We start from the raw sequence: 27,459 nt of genomic DNA, 5'->3' as shown, positions 1-27,459 counted from the left end.
CCCCAATTTCTACTTCTGTGGTGAAAACTGCAAATCAGTAATACTCTGCATGCTGAATTAAAGTTAACTCCCTTGATTCATTTTGTACAAGTTACAAAATAGTGGTATAAGGTTTGGGTTGCTATTGTCTTGGGCCCTGTTCAGACACACTGAAAAGCCACACTCCGAATCCCATTACTACTTTCTTGTGTCAACATCTCATAGTATTTCACTACACATCTACATTTTACCTGTATACTGTATCTGCCTGGAAGTCTTCATGTTAAACTGTTAAACAGTGATGTTGGAATGGTCAAAAACCAAATGACTGTTTTGTAATTTGCAAAATCCATCACTTTTCTTGATAGAAATCAGCTAAAATTATTAGAATGCTGTTAATGATGTATTTGTGTGTGCTCACCACATCTCCTGTACTAGTTTGAATACTTCATGTATGTTTAGAAGGATAGTACATATTTATATAAATAATATAAAAACTACTGTGACCTGACTCAAACTATGTGTTTCAAATAGCATCTATCATATTTAGTGTCACCATTACATTTCAGCTGTAAACAGAGACTGGCAATAGGAAATCTTACATGGTAATTCCTTTGTTCCTACTCCTGTTTTAGTGGTACACGATACACCATGCATTTATTTTTGGGCAGTGTGGTTTGGCAGCTGTGGTGAGTGGGTGGTCAGCTGCTTGCTTATAAAATTGTGCAGCTGAGCTTTTGCAACATCAGTTCCATAATACAGAACCATTCACCATCAGTACCTGCCTGAAACTAACAAAAAATGAAAATACCTGCAAAGTAGGAAATCCAAATTTCTGCCAAAATATTTGTGAAGAGCAGCAGAATGTGTAAATATAATTTACTTTCAGTCTAATAGGTTTGCTTTTTTTGTTTTGTTTTGTATTTTCTGTGTATCTTGAAATGGGATAATCCCAGTGTGGAGCTACTTGACTGGAGCATATAAACTGGGTTTGAACTCTGACTATTAACTCTCCCCCACCCCGAATTATTTGTGTATTAGAATGTTCTGCCTTTCAAGATGTGGTAGTGGCTTGCTCTTCAGGGTTTCTAAGTCAACCCAAAAGCATAAGTAAAAACTGTAGGGCTTTTCTTCCTTTCCTTGATAAGGATGAGGCATGCATTTGTTCTGGAGCTGGCTGTAGAGGTTTAGGAGTGTGTACGGGAGAGCTCGCTGTGTCGGTGTGTGTGCCATGTTAGTTGCTAGAAAGCACACTATTCATTCTGCAGCAGCCTCTAAGGTAAAGCCAACATCCTTGCTGGTTTTCCTTATAAGGGAAACTGATACGATTATGCTTTTTCTTAAACCCCTACCTAGATGCAAACTGCTGCACCTCTAGACTTCTATATATTTTTAGACGGAGGCACAGGCGTGCACTTTCTTCGGTTCCCCCAGTCCTGTGTTACACGCTCACGCCGCTGCTCAGCACTAAGCCTAGCCCAGGCGCTAATGCTCCTGCCTCCGCGTAAGCCGGGACCCGCGGGGCGAGCGGAGCAGCAGCGCTGCCTGGTCGCGGCTTCCCCCGCAGCCCGGGGAGGCGGCAGAGCCCCGGCCGGGCAGGACCGCAGCCTTCCCGGGGCCCCCTCGGGGCAGAGCAGGGCATCCCCCGGCTCCGGCCCGCCGCAGATGACCGTCCGCGGTCTCACAAGGGGCCTCCCGCCGCAGCAGCCGCCCCGGCACCACCGATCGCCCCCGGAGCCCCGGGGTGGCGGTTCGCGGGTGGGGGGACATTTTTATTCACCTCTCTCTCGCGAGAAAGTGGTGCGCGGGCGATACTTGAAGAGGAGGGGGGGAGAGAGGAGGGGAAAAAGGAGGAGGAGGGAGGGGGCAGCTGGAGCCGCAGCTGGAGCAGCGGTGGGTGCAGCGGCCGCATCTGGAACAGCAGCGGGAACGGCAGCCGGCGGCGGCGGCTCCAGCGGGTGCGCGCCCCTCGCAGCGGGATTCTCCCGGGGCGGGCGGGCTGGGCGCGGGGTCCCTGCCCGCAGCGCCCCCCGGCCGCGCATCGCGCTCCGGCCGCCGCGGCTCGCCGCCGTGCCCGGCTTGGGGGGCCGGAGGGGGCTTCGTGCCCGGGAGACGCTTCCAGCCCCGGAGCGGCTCCGGGAGCAGTGGCGGCGGGCGCCGGAGCCCCCGCGGGTACTGTTGGAGGGAAGACAGAGTCCGGGCGGCAGCGGGCAGCCCCTCGCCATCCCCCGCGGGCGGGCGAGAGCCGGGCTGGCCGGGGGCCGGCGGCGCCGGGGAGCGGGGACAGGCGGCGGGGGGCGCGGGGCGGCCGCTTTTCCTCGGTCCCTAACCACCCCTCCACCCTCTTCCTCCCCTTTTTTTCTGCCCTCGCAGCTCGCCCAGAGAGGCTGGTCGGAGGCAGGGCGGCGGGGACCGGCGGACTTCGGCGGCGGAGGGGAGTCGGCGGCCGCTCGCAGCCCGGGGGCTCGGGGGACGCGATGTGGCGGGGGCGGCTGCTGGGGATCGCCCTGGGAGTTGCCGTGCTGTGGGCGTCCCAGGCGGGCGCCGCCGCCGCCGGGCACGCCGAGGGGGTGAGCGCCAAGGAGAGCCGGGCCAGCCGGGCCAAGAGGCGAGGGCAGGGCGGCGGCGGACACGACGCGCTCAAAGGGTAGGTGCGGGGCCGGCCCCTCCCGGGGTGCCGCGGTGCGGGGAGCGGGCGTGGGGCTGTCTTGATACATGCGTGGGCGCATCCGTGGCCATTGCTCCTCTGCGGCGGGTGCTGGTGGGGCTCCCCGAGCCCCCCTCGGGTCTGCCCCTGCCGAGGGGCAGGGTGGGTCGGGGGGCGCCGGGAGTCGCCCGCAGCATCCCGGGGTAGCGGCGGGGCACCGGGCGCGGAGCCCCGCCGCCCTCTCGGGACCCCCGCGGCAGCCCGCGGGGCAGGGCGCTGGGTCCCCTGCGTGCTGCTGCCGCGCTTCGCGTTTGGGTGGGTGGTACGTGGTGAGGGTGAGCCTCTGCAGCTTGGAGGTTGCTAATTTAGCTTCTGGGAAGGACATAGATAAAGTCACGCTGCGGGCTTGTGCATTCCTCCCGCGGCCCGTGCTCCTGCTTTGCATAAAGCAGAACAGCGATGAGGCCTAGAGACCACAGCATACCCTTTCCGTTAGCTGGCCTCTCTCATCGCCAGCTTAAACCTTTGGCAATGTGCATCTTCTCTTGCGCTCAAGTGGACTGTCTTTGCTTATGTGGTATTCTTTGTGACCTGGGTATGGCAGGAAGGGAAGAATGAATAGGGACTGCTTTTTGGTAACAGAGCTATCTAGTGCTAGTACAAGTGAGCCCAAGCATGCAGGAGTTTAAAATCATTATGAAATGTTGTGCTACATGCTTAGTGGATTGTTTTTAAAGAGTAAATCTGTGCCAGGCAAACTGTTTTCCAAATTCTAATGGAACACCTTTTCAATGCAAAAATAATTGTCAGCTGAAAGCCATTGCGTGTGTGTGCAGCTGAAAATTTAGATTGCTGTAAGGGTCAAAAGCCTGCAATGTTGGAAGACAAAAAGAGGTTTCCTTTTTCAGGTGTTCTGATGCACCTTTTTAGCCCACAGCTAGATTTTTCACTCATCAGGCAGAGGGCAACTGTAGCAAAAATTATATGGAGATAGTTATGCTTTGGTAGGGGATGCAAGATGTTTTCTTTCTTTTCCTGATTTCCTCAGAATGAAGCTATGACAACTTTATTTGTAGAGGCCTTGATGAATATGCTTTAATTTCTTGCTAACTGCCTCATACTTGTATAGTACTTTTTAATTTATATTCAGATTTGCAATGTTGGCTTTTTTTTATGCTTGCCTGATTGGAAAAGGTTTATGTTTTTAGGTCCCCATGCTGCAAAAATGGATGCAAGCTACCGGTATTGTTTTTCAAGGATCTGATTTTGTAGGGTTAGAAACTGTTATTTCATTTCCTTATACCTTGTCACAAGAGAAATAGTTGGACAAAGTAGGTGCTTCCTGTTACAACTGTTCTAGGAGGTGAGGAGGACATATAGCAAAGTTTGTAGGACTCATTGCAACTAATGAAAAATGATAAGGAAAAATATTTATCAGAAAGAGCCTTTATTCTTCAGGATGTTTTAATAAACTTTCTGATTGTAGAACTCCGAGTTAATATCAGACTGACAAAGACCATTTTCTGATCAGTGGGACGGTATGCCATCTAGCATGCATGTGTTGACTTGGTGGGAGTTAGAGGCACGTTAGCTGAGGATGAAATTTCTTTGATGAATGTAGCTGCTCTAAAACTGGGCTGTTTGGACAGTAATAATAGGGCATCAAGAGATGGTATTTCAAGTGTTAATTATTTTTGGAATCTAAAATGGGTTGGGTAAGTATTTAGTCTTACGAGTTGATTCTTACGTTTAACTATAGCCTTCAATTTATTACGTACTTTGCAATGATTCTTCCTTTATTGTGTATTGCCGTGAGTTACTTATCTGCTAAGTGATCTGCAAATCTAGAGATAACGGCAATATCAATTTTAGGTATTTTATGTCTTGCTCAATTATTTGGAATATTCCAAATCTGAATGAATGCCCTTGGAAAGCAGGTTCTTAACAAGAATACAATAACTTGCTGGATGATCTGAGATACAGTAAAGACAGAACAAATTATTAGTTTGGTTGCTTGTTAGGCTGTTTTTTGTGAACTCTCATTTGAGGCTGAGTGTAGAGTTCCCAAATTGCCTGGAGGAGGTTGTTAACACACGGCCATCTTTCTCATTGTTGGGTGAGTCCTGCTGGAGATTTCCAGTTTACAAATCATGAGCACTTCCTTAGGTGTGGTACTGTACTGTACAGTATGAATAAAAAGGATTGTCATTTTAACAGACAAGGTTGGAACTAGTTCTTTGGAAAGCCAGATGGAAAACATATTTTGAACGTACAGGAACTGTATATACATTAGACAAGGAGAATTGGAGAATTCATTCTTATTGAAGGACTAAAATGCTAAAAATATGATTTTACAAGAAGACATATTTTTTTAACTTGTTCATCAGTACAAATACATTTGGGAATCTGAGAGTTGTAATACAAGTCATAACAGATGCTGGGAAACTTTATTTTCATGTTATTGTAGTTGACTAAGACTTTTTCTTTTTGCAGTGAACTCCTGCTCTGATTGTAGGAGCATAGGGATACATTTTTAGAGAAAACCCTTTACATTTTGTCTTTTTGGCTGTTTGATTTATAATGACTACTGAAAGTCGTTAAGCATTTAAAAGTATTGAGGTTAGCCTCTGTGTGAATACAGGTCTTGTATGTTAAAATGAAGAAGCCTAAGATCTGTTTCAATTTTCATTTCAATTTTCATTATTTTTCCCACTTTTTTTTTTTTTTACTGCAAGCTGTTGATTGCAGGAGATGTTTGCTTTCGTCCTTGTGACCTCTGCCTCATTGTTTATGCCAGTGAGCTGTCCGAACATATAACATGATTCTAGAAGTATATTTTAACTTCAGTATTTTTAAATTATGTGGAAATGCCTCTTATGTACTCATTTTAAGACTTTAAGCTTCATGCTCATGTACTTTGAATTGGTCCAGCTACGAAGCATTAGCAATGAAGCCCTTGTAATGCCATCTATGTTTGGTCTAAGGCAATGGGTGTTTATGTGCCAAGTGATCAGAAAGCAATCAGAATGAAGGCAGTAATTATTTGAAAATATAACTAGATTCTCCATTCACTGAAATGGTGCTAGAATCCATTGGGATTCAGCGAGTTAAAATAATAAGCTGTTACTGAGACACTTTTATCCTCTGGATCCCCAAAACTTTAACACAAACATTAATGTATTGCATTTTAAGGCATCAAGCCATTTTTCTGCTACCCTTTAAACACCTAAGAATGTAGAGTCAGCTTCTGAAGAAATAAAACCTACCTAACTGGCTGTGAATGGGAAGTTCAACCACTTATATATGTTTCAACGATTTGAATATAAAGTAAGAAAAAATTTGCTGGTGATTTGATTGGTACTTTGCTGAATACAAGAAGTACTTAAAGATTTTAGAATTAATTAGGATTTTCCATTTTCTGATGATCCTAGGCAAAGACCTTAAGCTCTAATGAGGATCAGTCAGTTCTTAATAATATTTTAAGGAATTTTTATCATGTTTATCAGTCTCTTTTCAGCATAATGGCCAAAGAAAGCAATTATTTGCCTAACAAATAGCTCAGCAGAAATTTTAAAAGAACTAAAATTTCTTCAAAATAGATTAATTTTGACATTACTCTAATTAAGTCACTAATTAAAAGCATTTGTGCAAGAATGACTTAATTTGTTTTTATTAGGTTAAAATGATAGTGAATATTGAAGAACACAATAGCTGGCTCCAAAATGATTCATAATACTCTTGGATTAAAGCTGTTCAACAAGGATTGAGTTTTTCTAGACCAATTTCTTCTGGTCATCCCAAATGAAGTCCACAGGTTTGCTGATATGCTAAATGGAGTAAACTCAGTTGGATTTGATCCTTTTTATGCATCAGTGCTCCCTGAAATAAAATAAATCTTATAAATCTATAACATAATTCCAGTATTCAACTATATAATTAAGGCTTCTGGTTTTCGTTTTAAACCAATATTTACCACTAAAAGCCTGCTGAAGAAAAGCAGACTTTCCGTACTGGTAAACATTGGTTTATACAGAAAAACCTCAAACATTTTTCTTACCACTTTTGGTCTGCACGCCTCTGGCCAGCTGCTGGTGCCACACCTTGTCAGTGTCACCCTGTGAGCAGGAGGCAGCCTAAATGCTTGGGAATAAAAATCTTAATTAAAAATGCATGTAAGTTGCTGTAATAACCTGATGTGCTGGCACACTCCCCTGGCTTCCAGGCAGCATGGCCGACCTCCTTCCAGTCCTCTAGGCCTTACAGGGTAAAGCCTATATGGAAGATGAAGAACTTTTACATTAGGATTCACTGGCATAAAACCTGAACTCTTTGGCAACTACATGTAGTGTTAAGATTCTGCACCTCTCCGAATTTATTTGCCAATGGTTGTGATACTATTTTTTTTTTTTATTACATGATCCTTGGAAATCTAGTTCTAGAGTGAAATGAGTTCATAGATCTCTGCACTGTATCTCATGTACATGTTTTCTTTCATTCAGTAGGACTGTATGATGTGATTTGATGTAGATGTGACTTTCTCTGGGGGGCAGGATATGTGGATGAGGAGTAGGGAAAGCAGACAGAACCAAGCAAAGAACCAAGCAAGAAGCCAGCACAGAATCTATTCTGAGGCTGGCCATAGCTGTTATTAACACTTGCTGAAGGGCTAATATCTAAAGAGGGAATAACAAGTTATTTTCAGTTCTGATCATATAGATGTCTTCCTCTGACTGCCACAATAGGTTTTAATTACATTTCAGAATATACCAGTGTAGATACTATGTGAAATTTTTAAATGCATTTAATGAAAGCTGTCTGACAATCATCTGCACTGGATTGCTTTATCCAGAGCCAGTAGCAATGCAAAGCTCCTGTGCTAACATTCTTGTTACAGTTCCATGTTGTTCTTCAGCCTGAAGAAAAACAGTAAAAAGTAAATAATCTTCAGGCCTACGTAGTCCTTGTACTCTCCACTTAGATTTCCAAATCCTGTCATTTAGACACCATCTCTTTAAAAGGCATGGCCTTAATCCCAGTTCTGGTTTATGATTTATGGTGATAGACTTCTGGACCTGTGTAGTTCGTAGTGCAGAATTAGGACTCAATTCATTTTGGGTGTGCCAAACCATCCTATGGTTAAAACTTGTGGTGGGTACTGTTGTAGTCTCCCTTTCACTGGTGTCTTAGGCACATGTGATTCTGTTACCAATCGCGTAGCCAGTCTTCCCCTCTGTGATCTTTTTGCATGTTATATTATAGCTGGATGAAAATTAACTGCCATGTGTCTGTCTGAAATTTGAATCAGACACAGCCAAGGTGACACACTGAAGATCAGGAGGGCAGGATTGAATGTCATTCTTTCCCTTTTCACCCCGTGTTAATTAATTAATTATTCAGGTCTGCATAGCTCTTAGCTATATCAGGCTGGCCTGATACACTGACCCAGATGCTGCAGGATGAGTCACAGATGGCCTGTGATGGGTTTGTACTTCATGTACAGAGTGAGTGGAGAATTTCACATTAGGTTTGCCCCTTTGTGTTGCATCATAGGTTGGTACCTTGCTGTCCTCCATCCTGAGGTGTCTTGTGTAAGGCTGATTGTGGCTATGACTTAATTGCTTGGCAGGTTAGAAACAGATTTATGCTACAGCTTTTACTCAGAAATAAGAGATGTCGTATATCATGCTCTGCTTCTTCCCTAGTGTTCTAGGAAATAATTTTCTTCCGTGGCTATGTGATGGAATTGTCTAATCTTTTGTGTGGCTGTGTCTTTCTGGAGATTTTTTGACCTCAGTTTGTTGGTGCTTAGTTGAACTTCTATTGAGGAGGCACAGGTCGTGTTCAGTCTTCAGAAACTGGAGGCATAAAAGGTTGGGGAGAACAGCACATGCAGAGAGCGCATCTGGTTGCAGTAGGGTACAGGAATTTGCAGGTTGCATTTCAGGTTTCCAGAGAGAGTTGTTTGGAGGAGGCAGAAGCAGCCTCCGGCATGTGGCTGGGATGCTAACCACAGCTGCGCTTTTTTCAAGCAGGAGCCCACTTAAGGTTTACAAAAGTAGACTTCTCCCCTGTTGTTAGCCGGCACAGGATACATTTTGTGTTCAGTGGTGGTTCCACAAGTTGTTCACCAGGTTCAGTTTGGGTATGTTTGCTTTGTTACCTGGATAAGCTACTTGATGTGCAGCTTCACACTGCTGTGACAGAACCTTTGGGGCTATCCTGGGCTTGAGGATGCAGACTTGTAGTGAGCATAGAGCTGCTCTCAGTTTATTTGGGAGCAATGGGAGGATCACTGGGTTAGGGTTTGGCTGGGACGGTCCATCTGTCAGCTTCATTTACAGTGATCCTTATTGAATAAAATTGCAGCTTCTGTTTTCCTGTATGCTTATTTTCCTTTCCTGTGGTGTGTTTTTCAGCAGTGCTACTCACTTAGGACAGTCTTTTTCATTGTCATTCATCTTCCATCCTGCAAACTTGAATGTTTTATGCATGAACTTCAATACAAGTTTTGACAAGGGTCACTTTAAATATACTTTAAAACCAGACTCAGCAGCCTGTGATTGTTAGAACAGTACTACCCAAAACGCAAGACCCAAACTATTTACTCACATGGATCGCCAGGAAAACTTCCTCTTGAAAGAAGTGTAGTAGACATTGGCTAATAGGGGACCATATCTACATGAACGAGACTTTAGGAGCTAGGGATGTTTGTGTGTGTGCCTATGGAAATCATAAGAAATTAATCATTAGCTTTTTCGCTTTGTAGTAAGATCACCTTCCATCTCGTTCCTTTTCTTCATCTCCCTGCTGAACCCTAAAGATGGAAAGGATATAGATGCATGTGTGTCACTTTGGTCTTAATCCCCAGACTCAGTAAATATTTTTGTAGAATGAAACAATTGTGGCCTGGAGTGTTTCTGATTAACCATTGCACTGTGCCGGAAAATATATTTGTAACTCTTTGGTCTTGTATTGTGGATGTCTCCTTTCATTATTTTCTCATCTATTCTGACTTTCTTGCTTCAGTTTTATTTATGTATTTATTTTTAAGGATTTCAGACCTACTGAACAGCCTCATTCATGTTAAAGTTCATGTGCAGATAGATTCATGAGAAAAATAATTTGCTTTTTTGGTGACATTTCAGTGAAGTTGGGCCCTTCTTTAGAAGATACACTGGGAGGTAAAATGTAGCCTGTGAAATTAAAACCTGTGCCTTCTGGTTTTGCTTATAGATCTTCACTAAAGTATGAAGGAGCTCTAATCTGGAAGAATATTTTGAATGTTGACTTGCTGGAGAATCTGTTGTTTTCCTTTCTACTTCTCATTTTATGAAATGATTCATGGCCATTAAAGCCTCAGAAATACCAAATGAAAGCCACAGTTCTTTTGTCTATGGTCTTAATAATTTTCATCCTCTTTTCAAGCTTCCCCCTCTCTCATGTTTTGCTGGAGGACATCAGAGTATCCAGTGATGTTCAGCTGAGGTTACCAACTAAAATTTGTTTCCTTTCAGGAATGTTTTTTCCTGTCTCTTTTCTCCTTCTGTGTTTTTCCTTCTGATATTTCATCTTCATCTCTTTTCTGTATACATAATAAAATACCAGTGGCTGCTAGGAACAAGGTGAGCTAGAACAGTGGGATCCATATCAACCGGGTTTTCTTGTTGCGTTATGGCAGATGTGCAGTTAACTGGCCTTTGAAAATACAGTATCACTATACCAGCAAGGAGAGAGGCAGAGGGTAGGATACAGTGTGTTGTGAAGGGAGGAGGAGAAACATTGCTATCTTACCTAAAATAAATCTTCCAGTAGCCGAAGGAAGAGCACTTTGAAACACAAGTTAATGGCATTGCTTAACACCGAAGGGTGTTCACTGGTAAGTGTGAGGTTTATGAAACTCTCTTCCTATATGCTTGCATTTGCTCCACGGTGGGGATGGTTAGTAGCACCACCTCATCTTGCAGCCTCTAGGAAAGCCGCGGCAAGGGGCTGACTAGCCTTGGGGCTTGCCTGGCCAGGGTGCCCCATGCCAGTCCTTGCACTGTGGCGCAGCTCAGTGGGCTAGCAGAGGTCCTGAGCTTGCCCGTGTCCTTTCTCTTGGGAGATTGTTAGAGGTCTACCTCCATCAGTAGCCATTAGCAGGTACATGGTGAGTGTGGGCAGTGGTGCATGAGGTGTAACCTGGTCTCTCTTGGTTCCCCTGATGGAAATGACATCTGGAGAGCTAAGCATTGTCCTAGTCCACAGTTATATCTGTTTGCCATGGGATGCTATTTAGTGGTACCAGGGTAGAAAGGCTATGATTTCTTGTACCCTGAATGGACCCTTTTTTTAAAAAAAAATTTTATGAAAATACCTGCTGGATCCCTCCTGTTTACCAGCTGTGCTTGTCTGGCCCAGCAGGTAGTTTTTTGTAGTCACATACTTGTACTTTACATGTCTTATACAGCTATGTAGATTGGGTGTTGAACTGGACCCATTGACATTCTCAAGTGGTGCAAAGAGGGAATCCATGTCAGTATTGTATCTGTCCGTGGCTACGAATGAGGACAGTGCCTGGCTGTCAGGTTAGATGAGTCTGTCCCTGCAAAAGACACAGGCAGATTTTCAGAACAAGTGTGGAAGAATTCACTTAATGTCAAATGCTGCTGTTGGATTGCTGTGTTTAGCTGTCACAGTGTGATGGAAGTTAGGGTGAGAAAAGTGTTCAGTGTTGCTGCAGGAAACTTGCATGTCATTTTGAACTCTTGACTTGCACATAGGCTGGAGCCAAAGATACCCGTAGAGCTTCTCAGCATGTTATTTTTTCAGTTGAACTGAGCCAGGATTCTGGGACAGCGGTGTCCTTACTGTCAGAGTGAGAAATAGTTATCATATTAGGCTCTCTGCATGGCACAAACATCCAGGCTCACTTACTGCATGGTAAAAATTAGTACATCAGATACATTTTTTACATACAAAGGATCGTATTTTGCTTAAAAATGCATGCTTATCCTGTATAGGATAATAGAAGCTGAATTTTGTGTTTGCTCCCAGAGTCTAGCATTGTTTCCTAAATTTTCCTTTTATACAATTGAAATAAGTAGCTTCAAGAGTCCTCTTAATAATCTTCACTGAATGATGACAAAGAGCACAGTGACTAAACCTGTCCTGTTTTCTAATATTTAGCTAAACAACAGAGAAGCAATTCCAGTTTAAAGTATTTGGCTACCTGGAAACGAGGCTTATGCATGTTAAATGCAGGCCTGTGTCTGTGTTTTTTTGCTCTATCCCACCACATAGTTGAGTTTCTCTGTTTGTGGATGTGGTCACTGGAAGTGGTGAAGTCAAAGGATAACCAGGCTGCTTGGCTGGTCCCTCACGTGCAGAGTGGTGTGTGTCAGGGTGGCAGGAGGCTTGGGAAGGCTGCCCATCATGTGCTGTAGCTGTTAGCTGCTGCTAGCCGGACCTTCCCTTCCTGGTTCTGCTTTGCATGCTGCTCCTTGGAGGAGGGGGTAGGTTCCAGCGTAGCAAAAGGAGATGGTTTCTGTATCAGCCTCTAATTAGTGCGCCAAGTACCTGGCTTCTTGTCATTGAGGTGGGGAGGGACTTTGGAGGGCCAGGTGGTCCAACTGCTGCTCAGAGGAGTGCAAACTGAAATTGGGTTGCTCGTGGCCATGTCCACTCAGGTTTGGAGTATCTCTAACAATGGAAATCCTTGATTCAGTGGGAAAGCTGAGTAAAGCTCCAGTGGAGTCAGCAGAGCTGGGCCACTCTGTGCTTCCCTGGTTCACTCTGAGGTGCTGAGGAGTTTAGGAAGGTACATAAGCTGTTTTACAGCAAAAGGTGTAGATCTGACTCTGCATCTCTGGAAAATGACTAGTAAAAGCTATTCCTGTTCACATTCTGGAGCCTAAGCTACTTGTCCTTGGTACATTGGTTATACTCAGATGTAGACAACCGTATTTTTAAGACCAGCCGACCTTTTTTTCAGGTGCAGTTTGTGATGCATTTTAATTCCCAGTGCAAGCATGGAAGCACCACACCAATTCTGTGTGGAAATGATCAGCAAGTAATTCTGGGTACAGTTTTAGCAGGTACCAGTGTTACCCACATAAGAAATAAAACAAGCAAAGGCTTCTCTAAAAATAACTGTTGGCTGATGATGGTGCTTTAAATTGTACCTCTTCTGCCAGAAAAATTGGGTCCCTACATTATGTTAATCATATGCTAGCTGCTGCAGGCAAACAGTTAATACGAGCTCTTCACTGAACATTTTCTTGCAAGGAGGAATGACTGTGTGTTTTCCTAGGGAGAGGAAAAGTGAGTTGAGGGAGCGATTAGAAACTCTCCCTGGTATCCCTGCATCTCAGCTCAGCTGTAACTGGTGATCAGCTGCCTCTCTTACTCTCTCAGCCACTTTCCGCCCGCTCTGTCTGGTCTCTCTGCCTAATTTATTTGAGACCCACGCTTTGGGTTTGATTCAGCCTGGGTTATGCCAGCATTGGCCGGTGCATGGCAGTGCTGCTGACAAAATTTCCGCCTGAAGCTTTGCTCACAGCAATGCCAGAAATTTTCCTCCCATGGGAGCTGCAGATGGGCAACGCTTTCTTCAGGAGAGGGCTGTAATTTCCTTGAGGGTCACAGGCAGGGCAGAGTGGGGATGTACAGAAATGAGCACAGCCCCTGGGCAGGCTGCAGCGTGGGGCTTTGGCTGTGTCTCTGCCGGGGCCCTGGAGAGGACAGCCACAATGCTGGAGGTGCCCCCACTGTTGCTGCTGGGTGGTGTTCCCCACTGCTGGTTTCACACAGGGCTTTTGAACACCTCCCTCACTTCTCTGGCTGTCATGTACCCTCGCTGCCTGGTTATATCTGATAAGAAGGCTCTGCCAAGCTTAGCATGATTTGCTTGCCGTCATTTTACATTGGTGTGCCTGCTCCACAAATCCACCCCCAGTTGCTGGGTGATTGCATGCGATTTGGGAGACCCAGGCAGCCATTCATGCTTGCTGAAAAAGAGCATTGGGAGCAGGAGTAGCAAGGGAGGGATGGACCCAGTTGGTCCTTTCTGTGAGGTGATGTCAGTGTTGCCCCATGGAGGAAGGAGACCGTTTATTTGAGAATGCGTGACAGACACAGGCTGTGCTGCAGCCACAGCTTGGGGGTAGCACAGTGCTGACCTGGGGCAGGACCATGTGTGTTTGTCTGAAGGAGCTGATGCTGCAGTCCTGCCCGAGCTCCATCCCCACATGGGTGGAAAGGGCAGACAAAGCTTTGCTTCATCTTAAGAATGGAAGTTCCCAGCAGTAGTTCCTGAAGAAGAGTATCTTCTAGTTTGGTACACACTGATGCCATCAGCCAGACCTACCGTTCTCAAGCGTTAGTTAGCAGAATTTCCAGATGAACTTCTTTCTCTTTGCTGTTCTAAGACTCTTCTAGTTGATGACTAATGTCTTTTGATAATTATTCAGCGCATTTCACTACTGAATTTGTACTTACATATCATTAATCAAAGACATAATTTCTTGTTTATTTTGGACATCTTTGATGAAACTCTGGGCATCAGTCCTACTGTCTCTCAGCACCATACCATTACAGAAATCCTTTTATACTTTACAAGTTCATAAGTGACTCTAAAATAAAGTGAAGCACTTGTCTTTTTTAAATTGCAGTGAGAACTGCTTTGTTCCAGAGATGCTCTCTCCCTCCTCTGGGCTTTGGAGCAAAAAGAAGGTGCTGTGGGCACCACAGGTGGCTTGGGCTGTATAAATGCATTTTTGCTTATTTTACCATTACAAATCAGGTTTTATAACTGAACTCTGTTTGTAGTGCTGTTCAGGAAAACAGTTTTATGAGAATATAAAATGCTTCTTTAGTATTCATAGCCTATAATATCCGCAGGAATGTATGCTCTATTAAACACAACAGTGGGTAAACTGTTTAAAGTACCCTGATAGAGCCTTTACAATTTGATTGATGGTTTCCGTGATTTTATGAGGTAAATTGTTATTCCCTTGACCAGTTTATTTGTTTATTTATGGGGATTTATTGCTATAGTGTCTGATCACCTCATAAATATAAATTAATTTAACCTTCAAAATTAAGTCTTTTTAAAGACATTTTACAAATAGGCAAAAGTAAAGAACATTCCCTCTCAAAGAAGTAGCCTTCAGACTTTAATATAGGTTTCTTTTATAAGCTAGACAGCAGCTTTCTGATGAAAAAGTGTTCCACTGGAAAATGCACTTGTCAGGCTCAAACTGTTCCATGGAAGTACAGTTTGATGACTTTTTTTTTTTGTTAAGCTAAGCACGCGGCATCCAAGTCGCTGCTTCTTGGGTGTACAGTTTAGCCTATCCTGTGGACAGCCTCAAGGCTCCTAGAGTCTCTGACTTCATGGTTGCTGGCACATCTAGGTATTCCAGAGCCCCATTTTGGAAACAGATTTTATAAATCAGGTTTCCCCATGGCACAAAACTCTGCTCCTGACTCTTAACTTGGACCAGATGGTCCCCAAAGCCATGTATTTGCTGAGACTGAAATTTGACAGGGTACCTAAACATCACTTTGTCAGCTGTTTGTAGATTCTTACCAACTTGGATCAGATATGCCTGTAGGTTGTAGCAGGTAGCAACAAAATAATTCTGTCTGTCTTAATAAGTTCCATTATTTCTTCTGACTGGAGAAGGTGAAAAGCAATCTCACTTGTCTGCTTGCCAGTCTTACTTGGCAGATGATCGTGGAGCAACATTTGGCATTGATGAACCAGGAACTCTAGGAAAGTTACATGGTTATAGCCCTGCAGGGAGAAGGAAAGCTGACATTACTAAAACTGAATACATTGGAATTATATGAATAAGACTTTCAGTCTGTAATACCAGTTGCAGGAAGGGAGAAGGGCCCTGCAACAAGTCCAATTGTGTTGCTCTCGTTCGCCTCGGTTATCACTTTGTAATTACCCAGAACCAGCGGAAGGTAATGGTAGTGTTTGCTTTGTCATAAGTAGTTTCTAGTGAAGCACTTACTGAAGACTAGGTGTCACCGAAGTTGGCGTAATCAGAGTACTTGAAATTGCATTAACAATGCAGATCCCTAAATAAATACAGTATAAAAGCCTTATTAGTTAGAAAATGTGCATAAATAAATTTTTGTATATATTGAGATTGTTTGTCCTAAGTTGCCTCACCATGTGAGGTAACTGTTGTTTACTTAGACGTTGCAATACTAGGGATGAAGAACTTTCTCAAAGACCAAGGACAAAATAACAATAGAAAACCCTTCCTAAAACAATAAACACTTCAAATCTGTCTCTAATCTGTATACAGTATTTTAATAAAGCAATTTCTAGGAAGTACTAGTTTATAGCTAGCATTAGTTGCATTGGTCTGTTGAGTAATAGCTCACAATGTTAATAGAGATTGTAAAATTTTCCTCTGATAAGATTATTAAACATATAATGAAAGAAGGCACATTTTCCCATTTTTGAAGTGATTCTTACTAGCTTTAGTTGCATGGATAGATTAATTAAATAGGACAAGTTAGATTAAAAAAAAGATTTAGTATCAGTGAGGCGTATAAAACCATTTCAACCTATTTTTACCAATAAAATCATGACAGGAATAGTGCCATGTCCTGTCAGCTTTCATTGTAAACTCTAGTGATGTAGTTATTTGAAAGGGTAAATATGGATGAGAGGAGTGGGTTGGAAGGAAAAATTCCTATGGAACCATCATTTATGAGGTACAGTAGGCCCTTCATATTCATTTCACAGGACCCTATCTCTCTACGTGCACCCACATCCTTGATTTTCTGTTTTTATAGTAGGTCATTTTTGCTAATGAAGTATTTACATATTTTGGCTCATTTATTTGGCTAATGTCATGGTTGGCATGTTTCACTCATACATACGTAGTTTTGCTCATGGGCAAAACAGGGAACAGTAGTAGTGCTTTAGAGTAAAGAAGAAAAAGCAACATGAAGCTTAAAAATTGTCGTTCAAAAGGCACTAGATTTCCTCTGTGTTCAGTAATGATGAGGGGCGTGATCCTTCATTTTGGATTTAAATGGGAGTTTTGCTCAAAAACCCTGTATGCTACTTTTCCAGGTAAGGAGTGACATGAGACAAGTTTTGCCCATTCTGTTCCTGGTGTTCAGATGATACTGATTTGATTTTGATTTATAATGTGATCTTCACTTCGTAAAAGTGTATTTTACCTAAAAAACCCAACAACCAAAGGCATACAGTTCTGCTGAAAACATACAACACTTCTAGATTTAATTATTGAAATGTATATTACAGTGATCTACTTTTTCCATTTTTATGTCTCTGCTTTTAAAACATATTTCTGAGAAAAAATAAGATTTCACCTCTTTTTTCCAGACCAAATGTGTGTGGATCACGTTACAATGCTTACTGTTGCCCTGGATGGAAAACTTTACCTGGTGGAAACCAATGCATAGTCCGTAAGTTAATCCAGTTATATGTTATGACTGAGGTTTATCTTTGTCCCTCTATCTCAGGGTATTTTTAATTGTATACCAGAACTGAAATGTGTTTCTATATGGTTTCAATAGCAGCTGTACATAATTTCTTTACCATTTTAAATATATTAAGCTAATATACAAAGTTTTGTGGGCTACAATACAGTGATGTGATACCAGTATTTAACAAAGGATTAATCTCATCCACATGTTCTGTTTAAGTCTGTGGTAAAGGGATCCAAGGGGTGTGTGGACTCTCAGGACTGAGTAGCTGTGGAATATGTTAATCCATTTAAGTAAATGGAAGGAGGCAACAGCTTCGGGCCAGCAAGTACATTTGCTCTGCTTGTTTGGACCGTGTCCCTGAAATATATGTGTAGGGATATAATTATATGCATACACACATCATAGTGCTGTATGCATATTTATGTGTAACAGTACAATGTAACAGAAATAATTGTTAAAGGTACTTTGTCTAAGGCTGATAAGACCCTCTCCAGAGATACTGAGGCAATGTTCTGTCAGATGGGAATTATTACACTTGCGTGTGTCTGGTGCAGAAATAAAGGGAGCGTTGTAATGCTGCCTCAGTGCCATCCTTCCTCCAAGCGTAGTCTGGTAAAATGGACCGCAGTTTCACTTTTCCAAGGAAATCTCCCTATATCTGGTCTGGCCTGTGGCATGTTCCTAGACCTTTTCATAAGAGATTGTGAAGCTCTACGTTTTAACTGTCTCCTGTAGAGATGCAGATGAACAGGAAGAACTGTTTTGGAACCTGTTGTATGCAATTTAATGAGTTTTTAGGTATTTATGTTATGGGGCTGAATGCATATTTTCTATCAGGTGTTTTTTATGTGTTTGGATTTTTTGAAGCATATTTTAAAGACATTTATGTTTTCTTTATAGCAATCTGCAGACATTCCTGTGGGGATGGATTTTGCTCTAGACCAAACATGTGCACATGCCCGAATGGTCAGATAGCCCCCTCCTGTGGTTCAAAATCAAGTAAGTATTTCATCTGTGTCTCTGATACTGCTCTTTTGAGTCTGTGAAGCTACTAAGGTAAGTAAGAGTGTTCAGGTTCAGTGGTCAGTATTAAAGACAAATAACCTCTGAGTCACCAGCCTCCTATGATGAAACTGAAGAATGACTCAGAGACTAGCTATTGGGGACACTCTTTTTTTTTTTTCCAAATTAAAACCAAATTAGTTTTATGGGAGGCTATATTAATTTGCCAGTCTGTAACACTAATTCCAGTCTTCCTTGCTTTCTGGAAAATGCCTTATCTCTATTCAACGCTAGACATGCACGCATATGCAGCAGAAAAGTTGTAAAGATAGAGAGATGACTGTTGACAGTTGGCTGAATTTGACTTACTTTGTCATTCTGCTCTTGTTTTGCGGGTTACTAAGCCAAACACTATGCTGTATTTTACGTGCAGGCCTACAAGTATAGCATTTCCTTGCCGGGCTCAGTACTTATCTTCTGAATCTAATGTTGCTGATACAAAAGTATCAGGTGATACTTTTGTAGGTGCTAGAGGTACAGAACTGGTCAAGGTTTTTAAGTGGAACTGCTTTTCATCAGAAAAAAGCAGGTGCTTTGGAAATGAGACTTTTCAGAGAGATGGCTTTTCCGCTAGTGTTTGGATTTCAGGTTTTCAAGGAAGGTTCCAGCGATCCAGGAAAAAAAAAAGTAAAATTAAATTCATTCAATGAACCAGATAGCTCAATGGCTAGTTGTAGGTAAAGTATCTGATACGAAGTAGGATTTCGCTTGGGATAGTATCTCAGTTCGCAATCTCTACTGTATTCTCATTTGAGTATGCTGCTTCTCTCCTAGAATATAGAAGATTTTGATTTTTATATAAAATGTGAAACTTCTGGGAAGAATTTTGGGGGAGATTTGTTCCCATAAATGCCCATAACTGTCTGAACAACAAATTCACTGAAGTCAGTGGGGGATGCGCTCAGCTGTGGTCTGTAATATTATGTAAAATGGTAATCTTTTTAATTCTGAATATATTTTCAGACTCTGTGTGTGGTCTGCTTTGCCCCTGTATTTTTACCTTGCCATTTTTTTGCTTTCCTAGTTGATAAGAATTTTCCCACATAACTGACCGCTTCAGCTTGTGGCTTTAGCATCCTTTTCATGCAATAACAGTGGAAAAACAATAACAACTGTGGAATGTAATGGAATGGCATGTACTAAAATGGTAAATATTGTTCTTTGTAGTTCAACCCCTTTCTCAGGCTTGTGTGATATCTGTTAGGGAGAGGCCAGTGTGAGGAGGATCTGGAGCTATGGAGCTCACAGAGAGCGCTGGAAGGAGGAAGGGTGCAAAATGCTGCACAAGTGTGTGTGGTTGTGTTCCTGCCTTGTTTTGCAGCTACTGTTTTACCAGGTGCATATGCTTTAATTCTGTAAGCCAGTAAAGGGGACTATGACCTTCTCCCAAGTCCCCTTCAGGGTACAGAAGGAGATACATATCCCTACATCTGTTACATGTTTTGGCACCTTTGTAAAAGGCAGGAATGAGTGGGCCTTAGTATTACCTCATTTTTTGTCTTAGGCCACGCTGAAGTATTTTATGAGTCAAGACTTAAAAGAAAAATAGAGTATGAGTAAAGTAATAGTTCTTCTTGTGGTTCTTTTTCTAAAATATTTCTAAAATAGTTTTAGCCCTCAGTGGAGTTGCATGGATAAATGGGTGCTGAAGGACTTTACTACAGTTTTTAATCAAGCAGCTTCTAAAGCCTACATGACATAGCTACTTTGGTTGTTTACAATTATTCTTCCTAGGTATGAATATTCTACTAATCATAATCTTTAATCAGTGTTGACATTATTTTCCTTACATTGCTACATAGGTTTGCTCACTTTTAAATGTTGCTTTTCTGTATACGATACAAGTATTAACACGTCACAAACAGACTTAGCAGTTGGCTTAGAAAAGATATTGTTTATATCTTGTTTAATCAGTGCAATAATTTAAGATACATTTTGTGTGTGCGGTCATATCACCTCTATTTATTAAGACAAATCAATTCTAAAAGCAGAAGTGTCTTGAGTTGTTGTAAAGACTCCAGTGCCTCTGTGCACTCTTGTGTAATTATGCTTATGACCCAGCACCTCATTAAGACTTACAGGACATACACTTTCTGTAAGTCATTTGCTCTGTTGGCACTGTAGACAAAATCCATGAATATGTATTTACACAATAGACCACGTGGACTTAGATCTGCTATTAGGAAACAAAGTAAACATAAACATAAAAATTACTGTTCGACATCAGAGGGCTACTGTTAGCTCCCATTAGTTGCAGTTAGTATTTTGTCAGAATATGTATACATGAAACTTTTTTTTAATTATACATTTTAATGAATGAGAAAAAAACTCTTATTAAGATGATAATTAAAAAATCAGAAGTAGATGATACAGATTTGTTACATTCAAAATAAAAATAAAAATTATGAATGAAAAGACCATGATTTCTCAGGATTAAATTTATGGCTTCTGATATACGAGATGTATCTGAGTCATCTTTTGGATATTTCAAGCTGCCTGTGTCTTTAGTACTTAAGGTATCAGTAGTGGGCACAGGTTTTATAGCAGGTACAATCATAGGCAGAAACCGAATTCACAGTGGCTCTTACAGATTGGTTGCCTGTCAGAATCAAATAGCTAATGCAGACTGGAAAGCACGTGGATTGGAAAGCAAAGCCTTCAAGTTTGGTTCTTTTGCAGGTCAGTTGTTGGGACTTTTCTGGTTACGAGTCAGCTTTAGGAATCTGATTCGTGGTTGAAGAGATCAACCGGTGGTTTTCTCAGTAGGGATTTTTGTGACATCAATGAACTTGCTGGCTGAATAGTGGTTATTTTTGTGTAATTAGTGATTTTTTGGGTATGCTTACAGTAGCTTGGAGATAAGATTGCCCTGTGTGGAGGCATCCCCTCCGCTGGCTCTGATGCGTGGGTGGCTCTGATGTTGCAGGTGCGCTTGTGCGGGGATGTCCTACACCTTGTGCTGCACCAGCTCTGTGCTGGATGCTCCACTGCTACCTCCCAAACCACCCAGACCGTGGCTGCTTTGGTCTTGTCTGTTCATGCTGCAGCCGTGCCCCTGTTTGTGCTGCAGACATATCCTATGATCCTACCATGTTGTTGGAGTTGTTGCTTCAACTGCGGTGGAGAGGGGGTGGGGGGGCAAGTGAGGAGGATGAGGAGGGTCTTCCCTTCAGCATCGGGCATGCCCTGCTTCCCTGAGGGTTATGGGTCAGGTGTGTCTCTGAGCGCAGCCACTGGTTTTGCTTCCAACCTGTTTTAGGCAGAATGACTTGGGCTGGCCTAAACAGAGAAGACATTTGCTGAAGGTGCTGTCTCTGAAGGAAGGGAGCCGTGGCAGAGGCAGCGAGAGCTGTGGTGGGTGCTGAGGGTGGCAGCCGGTGGGGACAACTGTCTGCACCCCTCCGGTGGGCTGGTTACGCTGCCTGAGTGCAAAACCTGCTCCACTCCTGCTAGCAGCTTCAGAGGCACCAGGTGAGGGCTGAGGTCCTCCTCAGAGACCATGTGCTGTGGGGAGGGGAGGCCAGAGTCCCGGCCCTTGGCTTTGTGCCCTGGATTCCCACTCCTTGGGGTGGTGTGGGAGATGTCTGTTCAACGGCAGTAAAACATGGAGCTCAGCCCCTTCCCTGATGTTCTGCTGCTGTCAGAGGTGGTAAAAGGTCTTGAATTTTAAATGTTTCTGGAGTTTTCATGGCTGCTGTGGGTTTTCTCAGCACCCCATGCAGGGCTGCAGGCCCACGTCCCATCCCAGCGCTAGCTGCATCTCTCTCCTGTGTAAGTCACTTGACAGAGAAAGCATGCTGAGCATCTGGGATGTGATGAGACCGTCATTCCTTGTTTACAGCTCCTGGCAGGCAAAGCCCTGCGTCATGCACGGCCAGGGTTGGGAGCGTTTCCTTGGCAGTGGCACAGAGAGACGAGAGGCGGCCTCTCTTCCCGGTGCCCGCCAGCCGGCCCTGCAGAGCGCCCTCAGCCTGAGGTGCTGGGCGGGCGGTTCTGCTGGCTTTCCCTCCTGAGGATTGCAGCCCCACACCTTAAGTTTTTTAGTTTGGGATCGCAGGGTAGATGGTGTGTGTGTTACGTTTCAGCTGCTGGGTGAGATCCCGAACGTTTCATGAGCAGTGGTGGTGTGACAGTGCTCTTGGTGTGATGAAGTCTTACTCAGTTCTGCTGAGAATTTATTAAGCAAGTCAGTAACTGCTGTGCTTAGTCATGCAGCTTGTTGTTTCACTTTGATAAACAACACAAACATTGCCCACACACAAAGTGTGTGTGGATGTGTTTGGTCTCACTGTCTCTCTTGCAGGTTTATAAAGCTATGTTCCTGCAGTTGCTCCTGTTTTGACCTCAGAAGTTTCCAGTGCAGACTGTTTACAAATTGGACCTGAAAGAGAAAAATAATTGATTAAAAGCAATAATTTATTATTTTTGTTAACATCTCCTGTGTATGCTGAGATAAAGCAAAGCTATATGTGTTGATTTGCCAGCCTTAGGGTAATTCCTGAGCTTTTTCCTTGAGTCTCTGTCAGTGTGATACCTTGGAACAGATTATTTCATTTACTGGAATATCTCCGCTGACATTTAATTAAATTGTTGATATAGCTGAGAAGGAGACTCTTTACCTGCATTAATATGCAACTTTTTAAAAACGTAATCTTAAAATCATCATCTGAGCTCCAGACAGCCTTCGCATATGTTTCTATAAATTTATAGAAGGGTAATATTTCAGAATACTCTCTATGACTTTGGAAACACTTTTTCCAACATTCCCTCAAAAAAGGGCAGAAAATAAATAATTAGTTTACTGACCATATGTCACTGATGCGTGGTAATAAGGAAGAAATCTCACCAATTTGAATGGTTCATTTTAATAAAGATGACTGGGTGTCCCAGCAGTCTCCAATAATGATTTTAATTTAAAAAGGAGGAAGAAATATTTTACCTTGGAAAAGTTCCTTTAAGAAACAGTAAGACAAATTATGGAAACTTTTGTGTGTGCATTATGTGTAAAACCACTCCTTATCCCAAACTGGGGAAGTAAACTTTACTTTTACTTGAACAAATAATATGAAAATCATCATATAAGCTACTGTTAACCTTTTTATCTCAAATGTAGCTCAGACTATTAAAATAGGCTTTGGTCTTCATGTGGGAATGGAAATTAGGTCTTGGCATAGCTTGTTCTCATTGAAATCAGTTTGTGGTTTTTAAGTTCCTTCCCTGCTTGACAGATGATATCATTTCCTATGCTTTTTGTAATCCCCTCTGTTTTTCTAAGATTGTATAAAGCTAAGTTGAACTACACATTTTAAAGTAACTATACACCTTTTTCTGACCTACTTAGGACATTGTCCAAAAATCTTCACCAGATATTCACTCTGTATTTGCACACAATTTTACTTTTTGTTGAGGAATGTTAGTGCATTTTTGTTGCCTGAAGTACTGAAGTACATCCAAAGTAGAACAAAGATGTATCATAACTATTAGACACATAAGAAATATAAGATACAGTTTTACTTTTATAATGGAAGAATTAAGAGTACCAGTGTTTTAAATGCTAGATTGTTTTAAATCTTTTCTCCAGTTGCATGTTTAACTTCCATTCTGTGAATTGATATTGCTATAGAAGACAATATAGTTAAAATTATTATTTCTACTTGAAAGTAAAATTCCATTCACATACTTCTGAACTGTAAAAAGCCAAGTGATGCTTAAGGGCTTTGTGCAACAGGAAAAAGTCAGTAGTTGGCATGGTACCTGTTAGCAACAGGCTGTGGTGGGACATGCAATTTCTGTTTTTCAGTCCTGAGCTTTTCAGACAGCATAGTGTAAGCATCCAGTGCTCAGTCACAATCTACTGAAATGCTGATCTGACCATACTCCTATGTGGGGAGGAGCCTTTCATGTGGTTCCTGTTAAGAAGGAAACAATTTCCCAGTTGCTTACTGGAGTGCCTACCCTAGTTCACAGCTATGTTGGACAGCGGGATCTGTAAGAAGGACTCCACTTTGTCGGGGGGCCTACCCACTTCTCTATGCCTGCTGAAGGGCCTGACATACTTCAAATTGTTCCTAACCTCTAGTTAAAAATATATATTTGTCCTTATTACTAGGAAAATGCAGCACAGGTATTTATGCTTTACTGGCATGGGACTTAAGCTGTATGCTAATCATTATAAATGGTGGGGCTGCGGCTGAGGAGACCGTACTGCTGCTCCCCTGCCGCTGCTTGGAGGGGAAGGTTGTTAGCTCTGGGTAAATCCTGTCTGTGAGCTCTGTAGCCCCCAAGCACAGCAGCCAGCGGCAACCTGGGGATGGGGTGAGCCTACAGGTGGCATACAAAGAAATTGCTGTTATTTTTCCTTTTCGTGCAAGAAGTCCTGCCTGGGCAGATCAGCTTCTGGTATTGTGTGTTTTGGCAGAACTGGGCTATCTTCAGGAGCTTCCTTATGTGCTTCCCTTTAATACTTCCCTCTGCCATTGACCCAATGAGAATACTCTTTTTTCTTCATAGTGTTATCTGCCAGAAGTTTAGTACTTTTCCCTTATTGATGGCCTTTTCTCATCACTGCAAACTAGGAGACAAATTCTATTGATTTATGCTCATATAAAATGCCTTTGACTTCAGTGAATAAGAGTGGTATCAAATTCTTGCACCATGTGCTATATTTGTTAAGAACAGTAAATCAATATTGTTTTCTGTACTGCCATTTTAAGTATTTGTCCTAGAATATACATCCTTGGTTTCCAATAGTACTTTTCTAGTTCATGGAATCAATCCCTAAAAAAAAAAATTTAAAATCCCTTAGCAGACAGTTAAGTGTTTCTGACTGGTTTGATTTAATTGAGGAAAGTCTTTTTTCCTTTCAAGTACAACACTGTAACATCCGGTGCATGAATGGAGGTAGCTGCAGTGATGACCACTGCCTCTGTCAGAAGGGATATACAGGAACACACTGTGGACAGCGTAAGTACACATTTATTCATGTAGATACTGTGTACAGTTAACTAATTCTGGGATGTGTTGATTTGGCACTCTTTAGCACTAAATTTCAGATGATGTTTAGCTTATTTTTGATCAGGTACAGTGAAATTTTACAGGAAAACACATGACTGTAATGAATGCTGAGTGAATTCTTTCTGATCAAGACTACTAAAATAAGCATCAAGTGAATTAATAATAATTGGATATAACTTGATCCTGTAGTTCTCACACTACCATAATTCCTGTTGACCTCCAGGGCTTTCCAGTCACTAGAGCAATAGGCCATACATTTAGAATTTACATGGGATTCAGTTTTCATCTTATAGACAAAATTAAGCTTTTTTTAATACAAGCCTTGTTTTAATTTCAGGGGTTTCTTCAGACGTAGTATGGTTTAGGAATTTTGCTCATTTTGATATTGTCATCTTAGAGCTGATCAATGTATTTTTTATTTCCTTGATCAATCCTGAGCCAACAGCATTCCTGGATCCAGTGCTTGAAATCTCTCCCAAACTGACTCTGGTGGTCTCGTGCTCCTCTTGGCTGGAATGCTGTGAAAAATCTCAAATAAGGATGTAGACAGTGCTTTTAAACAAGGTTGTCATGTTGCTATCTAGTGAACTATTGGTCTGACAGAGAAAATGTGTTTAGCTCATGAAAACCTTTTGTGCTCTGTCAAAATCAATGGCATGCTTTACATGAACTTTACATGGGACCAGGAATTTACCCTAGTAATCTGGAAGAGGATCACATGGTGAAAGGATTAAGAATTGTATATCGAGTGGATATAAGAGGATAAACGGAAACCTTCTTTCTACTGAAGTGAATGTGAAATGGAACAAAGAATAATATTACTCAATGAGCATCAAATTGTATTTAAAAGCTCTTTTTTAATGTGAATTATATTTTCTGATTATTTTTGGGAGCAACTGCTTTTGGAGTTTATTATGAGGAAAACTGGGTTCTGAATCCAGTGACAGTATCTTACAGGGGAAGAATATCTTGGATTAAAGTAGTCAAAATAGAGAATTACATTTTCCTCTCCTAGTTGATAACATGAATTTTTTAATATCAGCAAACAGCCTTTTAATACTGGATTTTTTTGCTATTATGGTAGAGGAACAAATAAATCTTTAAACCTGCTTCTGAACAGGGAAAAATTTTGAGGATTTAAGAGATGAAATTTTCTTCTGCACCTTCTATCTGCAGTCTCTATTATTTCAGTGTTTCTTTGTTGGAAGTTTGAAAGAGATGTTATTTTGAAGTTATGGAATTGTCTAGCCATCCCAAAGAGAAAGGCTGTGAGAGGTCAGAAAAGCTGTGATTGTTACTGTGTTTATATTATGCTCCCTTGAAAATATGAATTCATGATACTAGTGGGGCTGGGAAATAGGTAAAGATCATAAGTAGATTCTGGAAAATAAAGTATTCTGTCCTGTTATGTTTACCATTTCTACTAGTTTACCTGAGCTGGTCAAGTACATACCTTCATGTCTTTCTGGAAATAGCTCAATAAAGATTGCTTTTGCCTTCCCTCTGATACAGCTGTCTGTGAAAATGGATGTCTAAATGGCGGGAGATGCGTGGCTCCGAACCGTTGTGCTTGCACATATGGTTTTACTGGACCCCAGTGTGAAAGAGGTACGTGCCCTAAAAAGTTGAAAAACCCTTGATGTTCCAACTTGCTTAACAGTAACTTAAAAATACTTAAATAGTAATATTCAATAAAATATTTAAATAGTAATATTTTATTGCTGTCTATGAAAAAGGTAAAATAGAATTAATGTTCTTGTAGATTGCTGTGTAAGGAAGCTTTACTGCACGGAAAACTCCATTTTCAGTCTAAGAAAATAGTGGAGATATTAGTTATGGAATAACATAAATTAAAATGGTAACGACTTTCCTAAATGGCATTTTTAATGAGGAAGAAAACTTTAGCATTGATTGTAAAAACAGACATTCAATCTTATCTTCTGTGATATTTGTATATCACAAGCATTGATTGGTGTGATTTTAATGGTTAGTTCTTCAGTTCACGGTAGGTTTACCAAGTGTAATTTTCTTTTCCTAGGGGAAAAATCCCCTTTTATTTACTGTAACAGTAGGGCTGTCAAGCCATTACCTATTCGAATCTATAGTTGAAATAACTGAATTTATTTTTGTTAGTCTTAAGATTGAAAACAAATTTTAAGTAACATTTTTGGCAATAAGGGAGCTTCTTAAACATAGGGGCTATGAAAACACTCCAGTGGAAGAGGTGGCAAATAAAAAATGTTGATAAGTGTTTTTACTTAAACTCCAGTTTCTAAGTCATCAGAAAAGCT

The 27,459-nt window shown here is 41.8% G+C and overlaps 1 protein-coding gene across 1 annotated transcript in view; it reads left to right on the top strand.

The window, feature by feature from the left end:
* Positions 1 to 1,987: 1,987 nt before the first annotated feature.
* The window catches only part of FBN1 (fibrillin 1), a 161,794-nt gene continuing 136,322 nt past the window's right edge, over positions 1,988 to 27,459 (top strand). The window contains exons 1-6 of the mRNA XM_075100409.1: positions 1,988 to 2,151; positions 2,353 to 2,626; positions 16,986 to 17,068; positions 17,993 to 18,091; positions 25,022 to 25,117; positions 26,681 to 26,776. Of these exons, the coding sequence (XP_074956510.1) occupies positions 2,457 to 2,626; positions 16,986 to 17,068; positions 17,993 to 18,091; positions 25,022 to 25,117; positions 26,681 to 26,776 (544 nt within the window). The 5' untranslated portion in view covers positions 1,988 to 2,151; positions 2,353 to 2,456. The remainder of the gene's footprint in view (positions 2,152 to 2,352; positions 2,627 to 16,985; positions 17,069 to 17,992; positions 18,092 to 25,021; positions 25,118 to 26,680; positions 26,777 to 27,459) is intronic.

The sequence above is a fragment of the Phalacrocorax aristotelis genome, chromosome 7, assembly GCF_949628215.1.
Source record: "Phalacrocorax aristotelis chromosome 7, bGulAri2.1, whole genome shotgun sequence".
Taxonomy (NCBI): domain Eukaryota; kingdom Metazoa; phylum Chordata; class Aves; order Suliformes; family Phalacrocoracidae; genus Phalacrocorax; species Phalacrocorax aristotelis.
The sequence above is the reverse complement of the archived record's forward strand: the minus strand, read 5'-3'. Positions and strand labels throughout refer to the sequence as shown.